We start from the raw sequence: 22,972 nt of genomic DNA, 5'->3' as shown, positions 1-22,972 counted from the left end.
CATAACTAAACTTTGCAGTAACGATATGTATTTTTTTGTTTAGAATAACTGTATTTTAATGATTTTTTTCAGAATATTTATTATTGCAATAAATGTTTATTTAAAACTTGAATTCAAGTAATTACAGTACTTGGTTTTTCCTTATCCCCACTCTTTGCTCGTTTTACCGAAATACCAGTATTTAAGATTTTGACCGGTATTGTAAGCCCTGATCCCACTGTATAGAATTTAAAAACTGTCTGAGACCCCTGTAGTCACCTTTACGAAAGTAAAAGCCTTTCCCTTAACCCTTGATGGTAGTTACATCTTCAAGTAAATCCCACATCAGTACATTGTGATCACTGTCACCCAGTGGTTCCTTTATCAGGGCCATGCTGAAAAAAAATTCTACCCCATGAGCCTTGCACAATCTCTCCAGAGCCGAATTGATTAACAAGGCTCTCCTTCTCCTGTCATGTCTGGGCAGAATTGCAGACACTTTCACATTCAACCCTAACTCGCGACTTTTTTTCAACATTGACCTGTATTTGTTAAGTAAATCTGCGGATCTCTTACTCGTAATGTCATTAGCTCCAACGTGTACAACAATATCACCTTTTGTGCCCTTAAAAGATGATATCTGCTCTACAACGTCATCAACTTTTGCCTCTGGCAGACATACCATGGTTCTGGTCCACATATCCCTCTTGCCTAGTATATTCCCCGTGTAAGCTTTCATCTGTTCTTATCAAAAAGACAATCAGCTTCTGTTGATTTCTATTTCTATGGAGGTTCTCATGGATATTATTTTAGGACATATAATAAATGTGTTGTATGTAGTGTCTATCCAGCACCATTTCACTATCAAACCTCAGACGTGTCCAAATTAATTGTTTTCCCTCGTCATTCATCTCTTCACTTTTCTTCCTGAACTAACCAATAGATACCCCGTCAACATTATGCAGTAATATTGTGAAACTGAAATCCAATATTTATAGTTCCTTTCATCTTGTCGACCTATTACTCATCTGCAGTACTAAAAGTGCTATTGGATTCATTAATGTCTTATTTTGAATTACTATTAAATAACTTTTTTACTAATAAAAAGTTATCAAAGATAGTCGATTTTCTAGTGCACAGGTATAATATAAGCTTTTTACATTATAATTTACACTTTACTGTTTTATGGAAAATTTATTATGATGGAATAAAATTACATTATAATGAACATCATGATGTATTAAAATTAGACGAATGCTTTTTATAATGTGAAATACTGTTTACCGTTACAGATAATGATTGGTGAAGATGGGGTGACTGGAATGGTAAATGAACACAGTCCTGTTGATGGAATTCCTTCATGCAAAATGATGAACTACACACTCAGTTATGCGTACGTCATTTTCCTTTTTTAAAAATTAAATCTTTTTGAAATGTTAACTGCAATGCTTTTAAATATTGTGTGGTTCGTTTACACATGATACTCAAACTATGTATATTATTTACTAGTATTAGTATTAGTAAATGATTCAAGAAAGCAAGCTTATACAGCATCAGCCAAAAAAAAAAAAAAAAAACCTTCCCACAACACCTGCCCATTAACTTATAGGATATTTTATTACATATACATTCTCGTCATCAACTTTCTCTTACTTACAGTGTATATTTATACCTATGTAAACACTAGCATTAGCAGAGGCATATGATGCAAGAAAGCAAGCATAAGAAGCACAATATGCAACTCTGCTCTAACCCTCTTAGATTTCATGGGTTTGCTTATTTGTTCAGAGGTAGTGTTGTCGACACTGGTTGATTAAATCCTCAGTGCTTGAGTTTGTCAACTGGATGGTGTGGCATTTTATTTTCCCATTCTTGCATCATGGTTTCCCTCATTGCTTTTAATCTTGTATTTATCGGTGTGAAGATGGAGGATAATACTTTCCATTTTTAAACATAACTGTATTATATCCATTCTTATTGCCAGAGTGATTCAAACAGTTTGAGTGGCCATGTATATTTCCACTATTTTAGCATTAGCATTAGTAGTGGCATATGGTGAAAGAGAGCAAGCTTATACAGCATCAGCAAAAAAAACTTCCCATTTCACCCATCCATTTGTTCCAAAAATTTGTCCAGTTCTTCCTTGAATTTATTTAAGCTATCAACTTCCGCAACGACAGATGGAAGTTTGTTCCAGCAATCAACCACCCGCTAGCTTTATGTTTTGTGCAACCTAATTTTCAATAGATAAATTGAAAATTAGGCAAATTTCTGCACATCTATTCTACAACTGCTAAAGGCAAATTTCTGCACATCAATTCTACAACTGTCTTTCCTCAATTTGAATTTATGCCCCCTCAGGTGCATAAGATTTTTTTTTTTTTTTTTGATTTGGTAGTTGTTGGCGCATCGGCTTCTGTGGCCATATTGCACCTCCCAAGGTTTTGGCAGTACTTTGATCCAAGCCCGAGGCGGGAATCGAACCCGCGACCTTTGGGTTGCCGGGCAGGTACTTTACCCACTCGGCTAGCCCGTCAGGTGCATAATATGAGCAAGAGAGAATCTCAACAGCAGACCTGGAACTAATTTTCAATAGATATAATTGATACGTTGATTAGTCGTTCTTGTCTAGTTGTTGATCTAAGACAATTTTTAATCAATTTAAGTTTACTGAAGGACCTTTCACAAGAAGTACTGTTACAGGCAGAGTAAGAAAAATTCGTAATGCTATTTCTAGATTTAAATAAGATTCTATTAGACAATAGTCGTGAATGAATTGGAGAAGTTGTAAAGGGGTAATAGATTTGATATTCTGTAGAATTGATAAAACATGATTTTTGAAACTGGTGCTTTTAAATCTTTGTTGTATTTTAATGCAAGGTCGAAAGCAGCCTTCCGCAAGTCAGATTTATTAATTAATGCGAGTGAAGTTCCAAAGAGAAAATCAAAATCTGAAGAAATAGTATTCAATTTATTTAAATCTAGTGCTCAAATTATTCATAAGAACATCCAAAATGTATTTAATTTCAATACAAAATTGTTGTTTGGTAGATAAATTGCAATCATCCGAAGATCCGTAAAGTGTCATTCTGTTTTTTCTTTCTTCTGGAAATGTAGTTGGTATATCCATTTTTTCTGCTGTGGTAGCAGCATATCCGAAAATATCTTCAAATTCACTTTCCCGTATTTCTTGAAGATTTTTTATCATTCCGTTTATTAATTGGGAAGAGTTAGGTATACAAAGCTTTTTAACTTTCAATGCTTTATTTACACAGTCAGTATTATGAAGAAATTTATTCCATAAAGCCAATCTGCATAATAATGGATAGTCTATTTGTAAAAGCAGACTTTGAGCAGTACTGATAGTTTCTGCACTTGCAGACATATCTTCAATATTAATTAAGACTTCATGAACTTTAGTTATTTGTAAGAACAAAGATTTTATAGCTCGTTCTTTGGACGACCATCTTGTGTCTGTATGTCTTTAAGTGAAATCTTCAAAGTATTCATTAAAATTTCCCAGCGACTAGTGGAACCAGAAAAAAAAGTAAATATGCTTTACAACGCCAAAAAAACTTATCATCCCAGATGTTATTGACGCTGCATGTACACCAGCTAAATTAAGACTATGTGCCGAACATGGTATAAACGTGGCAGATTCATTTTGTTTTTTAATTATACCATTATATTTTCCCACCATATTGGTCCCCATTACATTTTTAATGTCAAGTCCATCCTTTTATAATTTCGTAAGAATTTCTGCCACCAATCCAATCGCAGTTTTTTCTTTACTTTCTATAAAATCAATGAAACTTTCTTCAATTGATATTTTTCCATCAATAATTTGCACATGTCTAATTACTTGGGACATTTGTTCATGATGTGATAAATCGGTTGTGCAATCAATTAACAAGGAGAAGTACTTAGCTTTTTTAATTTTTGAAATAATACTGACCCCATGAACATTTCCAATTAAACATATGAATTTTATGCGATAAATAATTCCCAATTCCTTTGCGATGATTTGAAATTTGTTCTGCTAGTTCTTTATTATAATGACTTATAAGTTCAATAATATTTAGGAATATTCCAGCTTTCGGATTCCCAATTATCTCATTTGAACCTCTTAATGCAAGATTATTTTTTTGCACAAAATAATATTGCATCCAGAATAATTTTTAAAATTCGTCTCCATTTTCCTTTCTCTGCTTTTTGTAGAGCATCATCAATAAGTACAGAATTTTTTAGACTCTTTTCAATTGATTTCCATTTTAGAAAGTGTTCACGGTGTTCTAACGAATTTTCGTGATTTGGAATACATCGATATAAATGTTTCCAAGAGGAAAAGCCTTTCTTTGAATTGACTGGGGAAGGCACATTCCCAATTTTTGTTAGTTCCAAATAAAATACATGTACATGGAAAACAATACAACGATTTAGTTTCTTTGGAGTAAATCAGCCAATTTCTGTCTACAAATTCACCATTAGCAAGTTTTTTTGAAACCACTCTATAGAAAATCGACGTCCATCCTCAGATAAAGAATAACAAAAATCCGCATCTTTGCCTTGATTTGGTCCATTTTATGTTAAAAAGCTTCTTATTTTATTAGAAATATTCACTGGCCAAGATGTGGGATTATTTAAGTTCAGCATAATATTATTATTATTTTCATTTTTTACAATCTGAGGTGATTTTTATTATTATTATTATCTTTATTTTCTCCTAAGAGACACCCGCTTACGGCTATTAACCAGGGGGTGCACATTCATATATACAAATATAAGTTATATACATAATTATCCATTTATAATTTATACATACCATTGTCTTAATAAATTATACAAATTATACATTGTATAATTAATTAATTATATTATACATATCATTGCCTTATTTTACATGACGGGCAGATAGAAAGAGAGAGCACAAGCATAATTTGTAATTTTACTAGGAATTAGAGAATGTTCACATCTACCCACTATTTACAGCGAGTTCACAGAAAGATAAGACGTATAATGTAAACATAACAGGAGCATAAACAGTCCCGACCAGTTCATTCTTCATTTCCTGCATTCTGTTTTGTTTTCATCTGTGGGCTTCACTCAACATTTATAGGTGGAGTAATGCATTTTGAAACCTTTCAGTCCTGTACCTCTTCTCTGTGATAAGCTTTTCTGGGTCTGCTTGAAGATCGTTGTAGATCTTAATGGTGTTAAAAGTAAAAAATCGCTGAAGGCTTCCCAGCTGTGTGAGCTCGCTACTGAGCGGAGGGGATGGTGTCCTATTCGCCCACCTTTGCGTCATAAGGGGCTGAGTCAGCAGGTAGTCAGTTTCGGCGAGTTGAGTCTCCCGGTCAGCAGTTTTGCAAGCGTGAGAATGTTCTTGGCGACAATTATGTGAGACCAATGCGTGACATCCAAGTTGGCATATAAAATGGCTCTTGAGATTGTAAATGGCTGCGTAGGGATCCTGTTTCTCAGCATCTCAGCAGAGTGGTCTCAGCATCCAGTACTCTAAACCCAGGAAAGCCTTGATTGTAGCATCTGGGGCAGAAGACCAAATCTGAGATGCCTAGAGCGGGATGGGGATGACGCATCTTAAAATATATTGTTTTACAAGGTCAGGGTTCCTGATACCTACCAGCTCCTGTCTGGAGGTCCATAGTGCTGCGTAAGTTTTCTTCTTTATTTTGATTTCAATATGATTTATATTGTGATTCATACTCAGACTTGCTTTTCTGCTCATTTTCAGAATTATTTGCCTCTGTTTTGCTACAGTTTTCTTCAGCTTCAGGAATGACTGAATTGCAGCTAACCGGGTTTTCTTTATTGTTGTCAGAGATCTTCACCGGCGAAAACCATGTTTGAAAATTATCTGACAATTTCTTTGCTTCTTTCTCTCTCAATTTCTTCTTCTTTCGAAATTCTGCTCCACTTGGTCTTTTGGACATCTTATTCTTATCTGAAATTTATAAATTTTTAAAGATTTTTTATTTAAATTATTGGAGCACAGCTAAATAAATAACGTCGTTTATTGTAGACATGTAGACTAGAATTCTAGAACAGCATTTTTAAACATTGTCTCATTGAAGATATGCACAAATTGAAATATATTTTAGTATATAAACAGAGCGATATTTTTGTAACTACCATTTACTATTTTACCTGAATGACTAATGAACGGTCAGTGGCAATTCACCATATTTTGTTCGTAGCGAACTCCTATATAGTTAGAATGACATTGATTTAATTGTATGTCATATTGTGAATACTTTCACAACGAGATACACATTGAGATACAATAATAGACGGTATTCACAAAGAGTCTAATGCTTCACCAATGGAGAAGACTCTTCTCCATTGGTGAACTGTTAGTTATTCCATGCAGTGCAATACCATGACAATTCGTTGTGAAGATATTTACAATATGAGATACAATTAAATTGATACCATTCTGATTACTTCGGAGAATCGGAAATATGGTGAATTGACACTGACTGTTTATTATTACATTTTCAATTTATAGTCTCATGCGTTATGGAAATATCCACTGTTTTACACGATATACTTAGTGCTCGAATTGGAAAAAGTTTAGTTATATTTTATATGAATTAAGTTCTGTGCTCTTTACTAGAATAAGAATTAATTTATAAATTGCTTTTGAACAGTTAATTTATAGAGTATAATGTTATACATGGCCATGGGCACCGGCAGGATATTTTGCAAGGTGGTGCATGTGGGAATAATTTTTTTGTTCACCAAATTTTCAAATACATGCAATATTTTTATTAAGTCGAGTTTGACTGATTTACGTGTACAGCAGAGCCCAAGTTTTGTGATCGGTGGTAAAAAGAACTTGTATTTTAAAAGAAAGAATTTGTATTGTTTTAATGTTTCAATAAATTAATGAAAATATTAAAAATTGTGTATTACTTTGAAATCCAAACACTTACGCCATGCTGCCAGCGCCCATGTACATGGCATAGTAGAAATCAAAAATGTATATATTATATCTCATCCACACTATCTGTTCATGTACTGTTACTTCATTTTCTTTCAGTAAACAACAGGCATCAGATGATAAAAATCAAAATGTGAATCTAGAACTGCCAAAGGAAATCAAGTTTAATTTAACTCAGCAGCTGCAAACATATATTGAAGAGGCCAAAAAGGATTTAGAGATGTATATATGTTTATCTACTTTTATTTAAAAAATGATATATTAATATTAAATATTCAGATGGTTGCACATTACCAATTTTATCCACATGGCATGATGTGTATATGGATAAAATGCTTTTAGTTAAAGCTCCAGTTTACGTAACAGGAGGTTAAAGAATTTTAAACAAATTTTTACTTGGTATGTTTTTTTTTTAATTTTATCGTTTTCCAGAGATATAGCCTAAAAAGACTTGTCAGGTTTAGCCCTACCATGCTTGTTGTTTCACAATAGCATGCAGTGGCGTATCCAGGTATCATCGTAAGGGAGTAGGGGCATGCGACCAGGATTTTTAGTTTTTTTTTTAAGAACGCTTCCTGTGTTCTTTTTATTTAAATTTCAATTTATTGGCTAATGGGGGCATGTCCCTTCTGCCTATCCCTGATAGCATGGGAATTTTGTAGTGAACGAATGTGATTCATTCAACAAATTTTGTAATTTTGGAATGGGCTTCTGTGTCAGTCACACGCGGGAAATTTAAACAAATTCAGAGATGCGTTCTGTAATCAAGGTCAACGCCTGGTTGTTTGTAACGGGAATAATTAGAAATTACACACTTGAAAGTATGTATGACATCAAAGAAAACACTTCTGTTTATGTATATTGAAAGTTTCAATTTCGTAGATAGAATAGAAATAATTAGTTAATTTTACTATGGTAACTTTCACCCCAGCGGACTAAGCGGTAACTAACATACAACCAAATGCATAAAAATTACAAAAAATATTTTATATGCTGATTTTAATTGGATTATTTTAAAGATTATTAAATTATTTTTATGTGTTTATTTATTTACTAATATTATTATTTTTTCCTAAAAGGGAGCAAAGCGAAAAATTGCTCAGAGAATTATGAATTTGATTGGTTGCTAATTGCCACTAATTTACTATTGAATGGGTTTGATTGGCTATCAGTTCCCGCTCTTAACGTTCAAGACGTATTGTTGTTTTTAGCAAGCGCGGTTATTTCTAGTTTTGCTTTGATCGAAGATACGCGCCATGAACCCTCAGGAGACACTGAATTCGACTTTTTTTTTTAATTTGCATATTGATGGTTGTATGAAAATGATTGAATGGTGTATGAGTGTAGGTTTGATCGCCTCTCGATTTAAGTGTCCTAAGTGTGGAAATATGATGAGATTAAGTGAGCGAAAGAACATTATGGATGGCTATGAATGGAAGTGCAGAGTGAAAGGGTTAAATGGTCATTGTATGAAAAGATCCGTGCGAAAGGGGTCTTGGTTCTCGGAGAGCAAGTTACGAATGCTTGACGTTCTTCTTCTGACCTATTATTGGGTTCAGAAGTTGCCCTGTGAGTTTGCGATGCATGACTTGGGTGTGAGTTCCAAGACGGTGAGTGACTGGGGGTGCCTTTGTCGGGAGTTGTGTGTCGATATGTGTGTGAGAGAGAGTTGTGTGCTTGGTGGTGTGGGTGTAGTTGTAGAAATTGGTGAATGCAAGTTTGGTGAAAGGAAGTATGATAGGGATCAGCGAGTGAATGGAAAATGGGTATTTGTTGGAGTTCAGAGAGGTTATACACGGTGTTTTTTCAGGGTCGTTGAAGGCAGGAGTAAAGAAGTCCTTCTAGACGTCATTAAGACTTTCATTTTGCCCGGCACTGTTATAGTGTCGGATTGCTGGAAGTCTTTTGACTGTCTAGGGGACGAAGGTTTTCGGCATGTCGCTGAGAACTACTCGATTCACTTCAGCGATCCTGAAACGGCCGAAAACACCAAAAATATTGAGGGTTCATGGAGTGCCATCGAAAGGAAGGTGTTGTCCCAGCGGCCTACACGAAACGATTTCTACGCATATGTAGCCGAATTTATATGGCGAAGGAGACATGCATCTAAGCAATTCGACAACACTAAGCAGTTTATTTCCGCCATCAGTACCGTTTACCGACCGACGGAAACTGATTAACGAAGGGCTGGCGAAATCAGGTAAGTGTACCTTTTATGGCTGACTTTAGAATAGGGTCCCCTTCCAGATGTCTTAGGGTGTTATCCCTTCCCGCTGTTTTAAAATAGGAAAACGAGTTCCCGATTTTAAAACACCGGCAATGTAGCACCCTAACTAACACCAACCATAGCGAGTTAAGCATGTCAATCACTGCCTTCTTCTTGCCGCCATTTTGGATTTTTAGCATACTGTAACCCACAGAGTAGTAAGAATACTCTGTGCTGTAACCCTTTTGCGTTAGTGTGTTTTAATCTTTAGAATATGTTACTTGGCCCATCATTACGTATCGCACAGATGCATGGAAAATTTTCAGCTAATTTACAAATGTTTTTTCTCTACATCAACATTAAGACAAATCTAAGGATCTATAAATCGATCTTGAAAACAACGGTAACCTTCTTTAAACAAAATTTGGTAATTAGACAATATATATATATATATATATATATGACTTTTTTGTAAATTAGAAAACAGAACACAAGATATTTACCTAAAGCAGGAGTGAATATTTTAAATATTAGAAGGAGGGTCAAGATTCAGTCATATGGCTAAACTCATCTGATGGACCAAACATTGATCTCTTTTTGTTGTTAAACTGCAAACAAAATAATCTTTTACGGAAATGTCTTACAGACAGGTGTGTATATTGTATTGCATATATTTTTCTGTGCCCTTAAAAAGGGAAACAGTTAACTGATAATTAACACTGTTACTGTTATGTAATTTTGTTGTTGAAATTATTTTTTAAGTGTTTTTATATACAGGGTGTCTCAAAAATATTGGTACAAACGTTTAGGGGAGGTAGGTAACATCTAAAGAAATGTGAATCGCATAGGAACCCATATCCAGAAACGTCACCGTAAGTCGGTACATGGCACTGCTCATCAGTTTGCGAGGGGGAAAATTTCTGGTTTACTCATTCAAGCAGTAGTCACTGCATGAAGAGCATGCATCGATATATGAACTGTGAGCTGACAGACATGCACCTAGTGTATGGATGAGCAGAGGGCCCACATGGTGTGCGTCCCCATGTGGCACAACATTGCTTCGCAATAAATGTGTGGGCAGGTATGGTCGGTAACTGCTTAGTCGGCCCATACCTGTTACCATCCCTCATGAACTCCGCTAAATATCGGATCTTTCTTGAACAAGCTCTACATGGAAGGTGTGTTCTTGACCATTTGAACAGGTGTTTGGGGCGTCGATGGATTGGCTGTGGTGGACCCATTTCCTGGCCCCCACGCTCACCTGATTTATCGAGCCTTGATTTCTTTCTGTGGGGGGGCCTTCAAATCTATTGTGTATGAATCGCCTGTGGAGATGGAAATGGATCTCGTGGCAAGACTCGTCTATGCTGCTGCTACTGTCAAAGAAACTCCAGGTGTGTTCGACCGTGTCCGCCAATCCATGCTGCGTCGGTGTCACGCATGCATCACATCTTATGGTGGAACCTTCGAGCATCTGTTGTAACATCATGAAATGCATCCACCTCATACTCCATTGTTAATATTATGTCAAATAAATGTTTGCCACTAATTACTGTCTTGTGTCATTTCTGCTTCTTGTGCCTCTGCTACTACTTTCCTGTGACGTTTCCGGTTATGAGTTCCTATGCGATTCACATTCCTTTAGATGTTACCTACCTCCCATAAAGGTCTGTACCAATATTTTTGAGACACCCTGTATAGTGCAACTACAAGTTCAAATACCACCATAATATGCTATATGAATTTGTGCATGCATATTTGGCTAAATATTTTTTTGTGATTTACCGTGTATTTGTGTAATTTTCAGCGTGGTTAAAGAACTCAACTTTGAGACTCTACCTTTCTTGGACTATGGAAAAAACTTTTTACGTCAGCATACAGCTAGTCCTGACAGCTTTGTTCAAATGGCACTTCTGCTATCATACTACAAGTAAGATTTTATATAACAATATACCTAATGTGATAAAAAATATGAAGCACTTTTTAATGTTAAGTAGAAATGAAGTCAATTTATCTTATACTTTATGTTCAGAATAATAGGAAATTTAATTTTAGAGGGAAATAGGGGTTCATTATCTAAGCTTCAACTAACTGGGGTTGAGGACTAATGGTATTTCTCCAAATAAAAAATTATCCATATAAATTAAACCAGCCATTGTTAAAATAAGTTAAGACAATCTAGAAAAATTAGTACATTCACCATAACATTTCAACTATTATGCCACAGCCTTTACCTAACAGGAACAAACGTCAGAAAAACGTGGACGTATTGCAACTACGTTGGGCAACGTTGAAGAAAACTGTAACGATAAGAAAGAAATTGTGTAAATTAAAAAAACGAATTCAGAAAGCAGGGATAAGTTAATATTTGATAAAAATTAAAGGCAAGTTTATGTTTGGGCAGTTAACATGACATAAATTCAGAAAACAAGGTTTCACATTTTCAGTTAACAATGAATTAAGAGAATAATAAAATTAATGAAACTCTCATGATCTTAATCCTCTTCTAGGAAATAAAATAAGAAAGGGGCAATTATATGACCGGAAAATTAAATGAAGGAATAGATATGCACAGAAAGCTGGTGACAAAAAAGAATGCCAATATGCACTGAAAACTAAAGACTAATCAGGAACTTTCTGATTGGTTAAAAAGAAATAGTCAAAACTAACAGGCTGAGTTGTGTGGACAGAGGAGAACATTAAGAGGTGCAGTAAGAGAGAGTGAGAGAGAGATTCTTGAGTGGTTTAAAAAAAGAGTCGAGATTAACAGGCTGGTTTGAAAGGATCACGAAGATCCTGAATGGTTTGAAAATAGCTCAGATTAACAGGTGAGTGTAAAACTACCAGTTTGGTAGTTTTACCATCTTGTTAATTAAAAGCCATAAAATGCACAAATTATAAATTACTTGTTATCAGAATTAATTATAAAATTTTATTTTTTCATTTTTTAGGCCACAAAAAATGGTAGTAAATGCTGCTCCCCAGCTATGTGTAGTTTGTGGGCAATGAAAAGGTAATGGTTAATCTGCAACAGTTTTGATTTAGTGGGGAGAAAGAAGGTTGAAAATTAAATTTTCAGCCCCTGTGTAAAGATAATTAATATAAACTGGGAAATTAATAATTTTAAACTGCTCCAGAAAGTAAAATAAAATAAATAACCTTGAGAACATCATATGTCAGGGAATTAATTTACTCAAATATAAAAAACATATAATAATGGAAAAGTAAACAAAAATAAATTCATGGAAATTCCTGATAACTGTTTACTAGACTAGACTATCATATTGGCTTGGTTCAGAAGCTCTGTTCATTTGGCTTCTGTGAAAATAACCGTATCCTCTCTTCATGATGTTTTGCTTTTACACCCCTCCTTGATTATGATGTGCCTGAAGCTGGGCTTGGATAGGCCCTTATTTTCTAAAAGTAATGTCATAATTAAATCCTGATAATGAATTTAAAGAACTAGAATATCATAGTGGTCACGTTGAAGGACCCTTGCTATTTTTGCTGTCCTTTGGCTTATTACCAGAATGTGTGATATGGTGATTATGCTCAGATTATTGGGTTTGCAAGCAATAATCACATTTAAGAATTTATCGATGTTGGGAAAACCATTCTTTAGTGCTGGCGTACTCAGTTTCCTGTTGGAGGTTGTAATCTTGTCATATCTTTGCTCTGAATATAGGAAGAGATAACCTGAATAGGGGTAGATTAAGTGATAGTTGAGGATAACTCCTGAATCTGTAGGCTTTCTGTTAACCTTGCTAATAATGCTAATAATTGTGTTCCATTTTCCGAAGAACATCCCCAAATGGTATTTGGTTATTATGCTCCATTTCCATTTTAAACTGGATGTCAGAGTGTGTTTGGTTGATTTGTCTTCTCCGTGATTCCAAATCAGAACAAAATTATTTACATACTCTTGTGTCTTGTGTAAAATTAGCATTGGCAATGGCAAATGATGCAAACAGCAAGCATATTATACAGAATTAGCAAAAAAAAAAACCTCCCATTAATACCTATTCATTCCCTTCAATGGTTTGTCTAGTTCTTCCTTGAATCTTAAAACTATTAACTTTCACAACAACAGTTGCAAAGTTTGTTCCAACGATCAACCACCTATTGGCTAAAGGAAAAATTCTGCAACCATCCTTCCTCAATTTGAATTTGTGCCTCTTTGTGTGTGGCCTGAGCAAGAGGAAGAATCCCATCAGCATTGAGCTTGCAAAATCCATTCAAAGCCTTAAATACTTCAATCTGATCACTTGGCATCTAGTCTCCAATGCTGCAGTTTTCAGAACTGAAAACTTAAAACTTACTTGGTAAGAGCACCCCTTTCTTTCGCTTGCAAATCTCATTGTCCTTCTCACTCACTCTACTCATATTCATTCTAGCAGGTCTGTATCCTTCCTAAAATGAGGCCTCCAGCTGTGTATGTCGTATAAGATATGGCCTGACCATTGCCTTATATACTGGAATAATCACCTCCTTATTCCTACTGGCAAAATTCGTGTATATCATTGTCAAAACCCTATGAGCTGTCCTGAAAGCCTGTCTACATTGCTCGGAGAACTCAATGTATGATTGCATAATTACCCTAGGTCAGGAGTGGAGAACCTTTTTAAGGGTGCGTGTCAAAATTGGCTAAATCTTTTAAAAATCAACCCTTGCATGCCCTTTGGAAGGCAATATTCAAGAAATGTCTTGAACAGATTATTCAAGACATTTCTTGAATAATCACACAAGAAATTGTGGTGCCTCTGTAGCCAGGTGGGCAGGAACAGCAGTGCATAGCACACGCTTCTTGATTAGACCGGGGTTTGAGCCCATGGCCACCAAATATGGAGGATGCAGAAAGGTCAAGGAATGACCACCGCATATCCCTGGAGCAATATGGCCTTAGTTGCTAATGCTCCTAAAAACCAAATAACAACAACAAGAAATTGGCAGTATGTCTCACCACTCTGACTCAAACATCACTGCATGAATTAGCTTTTACTGAATGGTGTGATGTCACTACATGCCTGGCAGACAGAACGGTCATGTGCAGGTAATGACTCAAGGTGGATTCCTGGAGTAGTGTTTTGAAATAGGAAATTTTTTTGGGATGCTCTGAATTCCATACCCAAAAAAATTTTTGGGTACGGAATTGTTTTTTTCCCTAGGTGTTTCTCATTTTCCACTACTCTGATTTTATTACACTATATATTTGGTACATTATCCTGGGGTTACTGCTACCTATATGCAGTGCTTTGCATTTAACAATGTTAAACTTGAATTTCCATTTCTCAAACCATCTGTCCAACTTTTCTAGATCCCTTTGCATAGCATGCTGTTATTACCCACCCTGCCAACTTTGTATCATCTGCTAACATTAAGTCTATGTCTTCATATATTACCGAACCGTGGGTACTCCATTAATAACATTAGTCCATAAAGAGCAATATCCATTGATTATTGCCCTCTGTCTTCTCTCACCCAACATTACTTTATCCATGGCAGCAACTTGCCCTTAATGCCACAGTGCTGCAATTTGTACAGCAGTCTTTTATGTGCAACAATATCCAAAGCTTTCCCGAAATCCAAATATATGATATCAAAACTTTTTTTGCCTCCAGTTCCTTTGTGGCCACATCTGAGTAACCAATTAAATTTCAAAGAAGATTTTGCCTTAACAAAATTATATTGTGCTTGAAGTATAATTCTAGACTTTTCTAGAGGATGCTTTCATAATTATGGCTAAGGGTATGCTTACAGCCTTCAGTACCTCCGTTAATTAATATAAGTGGATAGATCCCATCCACCCCAAGTGCCTTTCTAATGTTTAGCTTAAACTATCTCTTCCACTTTCCTCTTGGTTATTACAACATCATTTAGCTCCCTGTTAGTTTCATAAACTTCTGGCATCCACTTCCCTAGAGAATTCTTCATGTATGAATATACATGCTAAATACTCATTCAGTTTGTCAGCTACCTGAGTAAGATAATCAACAGTCAAACCATTGATATCAAGTGGACCACTTTGATTCCTCCCCATACTTCTAGTGTTTAAGTAGAGAAGTCTTTGTTGTTTTTCTTTGCATCCTTTGCCAAAGTTTCTCATATTCTGCCTTCACTTACCTGACCTCCTTTGTGGCTTGATTACAGACTAGTTTATATCTACCATAGGCTTCTGTGTTGCTTGATAATTCATATGCATCTGATAAATTTTTTTTCTCTGCAATGTTTCATCCATTTAGGCCTATTCCTTGAATAATATTTCTTAGTGTGAAAAGCCTACTAGCTTCTATGATTATGAACACTTCCCATTCCGAGTTTTCCAATCGGAACATCATTAGTTGGTCGTAATCATCATCAGTTTTAATTCTACACAATAATGATGATGATCCAATGGGAACATCATGATTATTGTGTAGAATTACAAACTGTCCAAGGCCACTGTAGTCAACTTTATGTAAGTAAAAACCTTTCCCTTTATGCTTGATGATGGTAGTTACAACATCTTTTAGGTAAATTTCAAATCAATACACTAATATCACTGCCACCTGGCGGTTCTATTATCTGCTGATTCTTAATGCATGAGTATTTACTGCTAACAGTGAGATCAAGAGTGTTGCTGCCTCTTTAACATGCTGCTGTAGAAAACAGTCATCCAATAAATCCACAAAAATCTTGCTAGTCTGTGTATGACCAACCTATAAATTCCAGTTAAAATCCCCCATTATAAGACATTGTGCCAGTAAATCAGAATCTATTTCTCTGTTCAGCTGTTTACTGTACTCTGAGGCATTAGGCCTATAATGTGACAACTCGAATTTTGTTTTCCAGTGCTTAAATCACAACGAGCTGGCTCAAATTTGCACTGGCAACCCATATCAGCTGGATGCACTGCTTAGATTTTATGTGCTTCTTAAATAAGAGCATAACCACTCCTTCCCTCCCCCATCCTGTCTTGTCCTTTCTGCATAACCAAACCCAAATCCCAACAATTTCTGCATCTTGTGTATTGACCAGCACTTCGAATATGGGTAACCCTCATACAACGCGGTAGTTTGGTTCCTACAAAATCTTGTGTAATGCGAAACTGTTATATAACTATCGGAAACTTAATTTTTATAATAGTAATAACTAAATATTTTAACTTTATTTGTACAATAGTAGTAACTTAAATAGTAATAACTGAACAAATGTCTTACCTTACAAACTGTGATATATATGTCAGATAATGAACGTTCACTTAATTTTCTTCCTCTTCATCAGCTAAGCACAATCAAAAGAGAGCGTTTTGCCTGTTGAAGAATATTACTGTCTGAACTTTCTTCTGCAGCATGTAGATTTTGTGTCTCTTTTGCTCTCTTTAAAAAATCAGTAACCTGGGTTTGTTTGCTTTTGCTTGATAGATCTTTGTAAATTTCTTTTGTTTTGTCGTCTGCAGTTACATAAAAATTAATAAGCTAAGTTATCTCTGTTAAAATGAGGGTATCACAGTCCAGGAGCCTTCAGAGGTAAATTATGCTCCCCAATGTCTTAGTCACTGGAGTCTGATATGTCTTGTGAATGGTTCTGTAATCTGGGTGGAAGCTATTGTCTAAATTGAGGCAAATTTTGATTTCTTCCAGTGGAATTGATATGAACATGTAATTGTCGGAAACAGTAGTATTATCCAGGATAGTGTCACTACTTTTCAAATGGCTGTAGCAGAAAATAATGCCATCACTAATATACGAAAAGGTCCCAGTAATTTCATTTTGCCACCTGGGTGCCATTTCTTCCAGGCTTCTATTTTTGACATGGATCTTATATTTCTTATATTTACTAAATAAACATAATTTTTTTTTTTTTTTTTAATTATAAAAATTTGTTGATAGTCTTTCTCTTAATAGTATTATTTCTTTCAGGCTTTATGGTAAAAAGGGCACAGTATACGAGACAAATTCACTCCGGAAGTTTCTTCATGGAAGATTAGGCTACATACGTGTGACAACACCTGAAGCAATGAAGTTTTGTGCCACCATGTTAAATCCCAAATCTTCCTCCACAGATAAAATCAGTGCATTGCAGACAGCTATAGGTGCACACCAGGAAGAGATTAAACAGGCAAGTGGTGTTGCTATCCTGATAAGCCATTCCATAAAATAAGATTTTAGCAACAATTCAATGGAGATATATTTTAAACAATTATTGTGATGTGGGAAAAAAAGCTGAAAAATTAACTATCGTGTTTTCTTCTCGTCTTCATTTTAAAGTGAAGACCTTGTGAATTTTACAATTCTCTCGTGACAATATGTCTTTGGAGTAACATCACTAATTATATTAATATCTGAGAAATGTCATTTTATAAACATTACATTTAAGAATTTGATTTTACTCGTAGAACTCACATTATTTTTTAGCATGCCTTAATTTTAAAAAAGATCATAAATGCAGGAAACTAGGAATGCAGTTAGGGGGAGAAATAAAATTTGATGTATTTTATTCGAAACACTCCGGTTAGAACATAATAAACTGGGAAAGGTGCAACCTTCAGTGTCACTTCATCTAAACCCAAGTGATTTTTATCTCTATAGTAACCTCAAAGGCAGTGTTTCAGAAGGATTTATGAAACAATCGAGCACAAAAGAAAGCAATTGAAGAATAAATTTTTCTCTATTAGAGGAAATATAGAACTTATTCTCTGCAACTTTACACTCCAACTGTGACGTTAATAAGTGTGGAGGACACGTGAACACATTGTGACATAAATTTCCCAACACTAGCAAATAGTTTAGGTGATGGCTTCTGTTTCTAAACAACATATTATATTCCTCAGGTGAATACAATGGTGTGATAAATAAAAATTACCCTATGTTTTGGGGGGGGGTGATGTGTAATAATTGAAAGCAAAGCTTAAATTTATCTTGAAATTTTAAGGAGCCATTATATAATATGAATAAAACACTAATAGTTACCATGCAGATTAATATAAATTGCACAGTATTTGTTCAATTTATTCATCTCCAGAATCTGCCACTCCTATAAATTTCCATGTCCAGATTTGGTATTACAGTTTCTTTTATTTTCTGCAAATATGAAATGTTGCTCCTCGAAAAGTCATCATAAATTGTACGATAGGGTTGTGTGTATTATATATAATTGCACTGAATAATGTCAACCTACCTAATACCATTGGGCCTCCATTTGCATGGATAACAGCTGCTGTTAGCCTAGGAATTGACTCCACTAGATGTTCATAGAAATCTGCAGCCTGCAAGGCTTTCTACAATGTTGTAATAAATGGCAGTTTGTGTCCATACACCCCATTTCCTATTTGAAAACATCCCTAGTGTGTCAATTCAATTGAGGTTGGGAAAATTTGGAGGCCAATCAAGATGGCTGGTATCTTCGCTATTTCTCAAACCACTCATGCAGGCCTGATGACAGTGCATTATTGGCTTGGAAGATCCTGCTTCTGTCTGGGAAAAAATGCAACACGATATGGTGCACTGGGTCTCCTGAGAGCTGCTAGTAGACCTCTCCAGTGAAATGTTTATCCATACCTACCAATGGTTCTTGTTTATACTCCGGCACGACCAACAGGTCAGTGGAGTTTACAATAAATCAATCAATACAAATGTTAATTGAATTTAGTAGTCACAGGCTTGAACCCCGGTCCACTCAAAAGAGCATATGCTACTGCACACGCGCTCTTGACCACTCGGCTACATCAGGTCCTAGTTCTTGCCAGCAAAGCATGCCCCATATTAATCAACTACTGCTACCTGCCTGGATAGTGAGCATGATGAGTAGGTGGACTCATATTGCTTGCACCACACACAAAGGCATCTCAGCGTTTTTCATTTGCTAGATATTCGGATTCATCTGACCAGTACATTCGTTTTCAGTCCTCTAGTGTGTCGCTGTGACCGCAGCATTAGCCATCGACAGTGATCATTAGTGATGAAGAGAGAGTGTTTGTTGGATCATCTGCTCTGGAACCCCATACATGCAAGTGTTGTGCATTGTAATTTAAGATATTGTTCAAAGCGGGACGCGAGCAGCTCAACGATATGCAATCACCCAATGCACGAGCTGCCTTGATACTGCTCTTTGAATTGCACGACCAGGTGAAAATTTCCACTGCTCTAGTGTACAAAGCTGTTCAGCTTTTTATGCTGAAAGTTATGCGGCATAGTCCATTAGAGACAGGATAGCCATAATTCGGTGATCATGGTGTATTTTTATCGAGTCTGCTAACAAGTGGAGAAGTAGTTAGGAAAGTCAAACTAGAGCTATGATGGGAGAATAGTATCAGGTTAATGACGGGATCATTTAAATATTTTGTGTGGAGTGTTATGCTTCATAGGACTGAGACTGAAGGAGAATATTAGAACTGATGCTTTTCATATGTGGGTGTGGAGGGAATTGTAAGGGCAAAATAGACGGATAGGCTTAGAAATGAAGTATTGAAGAGAATTAAAAAATCAGTGTATAAATACTGTAAGGAAAAATGCAAAGTTGGATGGGGTGCATTCTGAAGCGGGAGAAGTTTGAGATGTAACCAAAGGGAAACTATGTGGAAAAGATTGAAAGGAAGCAGAAAAGTTGAAATGTTACACAGTTTGATCAAGGCTGATGGTGTGATCTGAAGAAGTCTGGGGAGATGGAGTTACCATTGAATTCTGGCTACCATTGACCTGCCATTTAGCAAACAACTTAAGTGATGGCCACCATATACTGCGTGGTTAAAAAATGTTTCCCTATTCAGGAGACCCTAAAACAGTTAGAAATAGTGCTGTGAAAACTGGTGGGTATGTCATTTTAGGGTATGGGGAAGGGATTTGTAGAAGAAGAAAAAATAGTTCAATTTTCCGCCGCCAGGGGAGAAATTGGCACTGTAAACACGAGATGGAATGCTTAACTTAGGATTAGATTTTAATATCAGAATTTAAAAATCTACAGATATTCTATGTGCTTTCCTTCACTTGAGATGACTTCTGAAAATGGAGAGCTGCATTCGAGACAGTTTCGCGTAGCATCTCGTTGGGGATGTTGACTACATGCTGTTTAATGCTTGCTTTCAAATCGACAAGCGTCTGTATGCTGCCATGGTAAACTCTGGCTTTCAAGTATCACCATATCCAGAAATCACAGGAATTGAGATCTTGTGATCAGGCTGGCCAGAACTGCAGAAAGTCTAGAAATTATGCAATCATTTCCGAATGTTGAACAGAGCCGTTCCTTCACTTGTCAAACAATATGGGGAGGGGCACCATCTCCCATGAATACTATGGTCTCCAAGCATTGCCTTTCTTGCAGAGTGGGAAATAATGTGATCTCATTGAAGAGCACAGTACCATGCACTAGTTACTGTGCACCTTACAGGGCCATGAGGTGTAGACTCTTCAAAGAGATATGGTCCAATTATAAACTCTGCTGTGAATCCACATCATACTGTAATGTATGAACTTTGTAGTGGTCTTTCATGCACAGCAGATAGACGAGAAGTTGCCCATATCGGCAGTATTTTGCATTTACGGCCCCATGAAGAGCCTCGTGTGCCTCATCAGACCACAAGATCATTCGAGCCTGTGTATCGTCAAGTTCCATACGAGGCAGAAATCGTAGAGCAAAGTCTATTCGTTGTTGCTGATCACAAGACTTTAGTTCTTGCACTACGTGAATCTTGTACGGAAACCAGTGTAAAATTATTCAAAGCACTTTACATACAGTAGACTGAGGAAGGTTCTCTTGGCAAATCTCTGGTAGTGTTTTGCATTCTGACCATTGCAACCACCACTACCTCCGTCCCAATACGTGGTCGTCCCCTGCCTGGAATTATACCTAACTCCCCGGTTGCTTCAAATTTCTTTATTAATTTTCGAAGCCCCACTGACGTCAAAGGTCCCTTTTAAGTTTCCGATATTCATGTAGTGCTACATTGGCCTTACTATTATTCTGGTAGAACAGTTTTACTAAAAGAACACATTCCTCTTTTGTAAGAGCCATAATAGTTATTGACGGTGGTGTTGGCCTTTCTGCTTTTATCTAACGGGGTGTCATTTGCATAAGCAGTGCGTCTTGAAGTAAATGAAAACTCTTACATATTTGCAGTGCCGTTTCCCCCCCGGTGGTGGAAATTTTAACTATTTTTTTCTTCTACAAATTGCTTTCCCATATCCTAAATGACATACTCACCAATTTTCACAGCACTAACTCTAGTTTTAACACTAGAGTCTCCTGAATAGGGAAACTTATTATTTGTCTTTTAACTTAGTGTGACTTGAGTGACAAAAGATTGGGAAGCACTGCCCTAAGGAGTGCTATCAAATTTTATCATATTCAGTGGTAATAATAGTTAGTCTGTGCTAAGTTGACAAGAATTTTGGGAATATATTGTAAAGAGGATATGCAAATTGTATGATATTGCCTATAATTCCAGAAAAACTTAAAGTTTTGAACAGTTTGGGTGATGTCACTTTTTCTAAAGGGATTAAGCAAATGGTGAGGCTCTGGAGCCCATCTATAATAACTAGTCTATAATGCATCATAAAATGGTTTTTATATTTCATGAAATAGTTTTACAACAGGTTGCCTTGTTACTGCACTACTCAGAATAAGGAGAGAGGGATCAGTTATGATTCTGGCAGCATTGTGCACTAGAAAAGCTTAAAAATTTGACACAAAATGACATGAATAGCCAATTATTTCTGAGTGATCAGATTTTAAGATACTATGGGAATAATAGCTATACAAGAAAATCTAACTAAAATTGGGATGACGTTAAAAAATTGCTCTATTATGTGAATGGTCCCTAAATCCAACGAACCTATTTCCTAATTATAAAATGAGTAAAATTTCTCTATCATTTTATGACTGGTTTCTAACATGCTACTTATTTACTTTTTTTTTTTTTTTTTTTGTCAGGTGTCAAATGGAAATGGAATGGACCACTACCTACTTTCGTTAAGGCAAATTGCTTTGGATAATAATCTAGATATCCCAGAACTCTTGAATGATGATATATTTAATCAAAATACTCAGTTTGATCTCATGACAAGTTCTGTAAGTTATGCATATTCTTTGCATTTTAAAATTAGTTCCATTTGCTATGTGAAAATTTCGGTGTAAATTGGTATTAGTTTTAGAGATTTCAAATTGGTGTTATAAGGAATGACTGACTTATTTCCCATATTTTTCCTTTATATATATAGCAAAACCACCATTTAATATTTGTAAGGAATGTGTTTTTATTTAATTTCATAAATGTAAATTATGCACTACATATAAGAGATGCCAAAATGAGAAAATCAAACTTTATGAACCACATTGAAAATTTATTTTTATTGATCAACATAGTACAGGTAAGGTGGCCTAGCCACATAAACTGCTATAGTTTTCTGACCATCAAACACACTGATTTATTCTGTCCCAGAAAATATTCTTTGCTTTGTTAGATTCACTCACAAAGGTATAAAGCACTTATCTTCGTTATGTCTGTCCTTATTCCAGTTCACATGAAACAACTTGAATTCTACAGACAAAATTCATTAAATAAAATTTTATATTTGGATATTTTGAAATAGTTGTTGAGCCATCCAGATTTCATTAAAATATGATAAATATAAATTTGGAAGTTTTATTAAAAAAAATTTTTTTTTTTTTTATTAAAATGTTGCAATATTTCTTAAGTGGAACAGTGTTTCAGATGTTTGGGCAATACTTGAGAAGAAAACATTGGGTTGACACCAGAGTTTCAGTATTGATCCCTGGCACCATTTGAATTGTACCATGCTCATGTCTTTAATCCAAATCACTACAAGCTTTGCAGCATTGTATGGCTGTCATAG

General features: G+C 35.7%; 1 protein-coding gene across 1 annotated transcript in view; it reads left to right on the top strand.

Annotated features, from left to right (window-relative positions):
- LOC150087739 (carnitine O-acetyltransferase-like) overlaps positions 1–22,972 on the top strand; it is a 93,640-nt gene that overhangs the window by 64,075 nt on the left and 6,593 nt on the right. Inside the window, exons 9-13 of the mRNA XM_090369862.1 lie at positions 1,272–1,372; positions 7,040–7,162; positions 10,954–11,076; positions 17,045–17,243; positions 22,050–22,187. Of these exons, the coding sequence (XP_090225988.1) occupies positions 1,272–1,372; positions 7,040–7,162; positions 10,954–11,076; positions 17,045–17,243; positions 22,050–22,187 (684 nt within the window). The remainder of the gene's footprint in view (positions 1–1,271; positions 1,373–7,039; positions 7,163–10,953; positions 11,077–17,044; positions 17,244–22,049; positions 22,188–22,972) is intronic.

The sequence above is a fragment of the Mastigoproctus giganteus genome, chromosome 3 (genome assembly GCF_048544385.1).
Source record: "Mastigoproctus giganteus isolate SK-2022 chromosome 3, ASM4854438v1, whole genome shotgun sequence".
In the NCBI taxonomy this organism is placed as follows: Eukaryota; Metazoa; Arthropoda; class Arachnida; order Uropygi; family Thelyphonidae; genus Mastigoproctus; species Mastigoproctus giganteus.
Note: the sequence above shows the minus strand (reverse complement) of the source record. Positions and strands in the feature narration are given on the sequence as shown.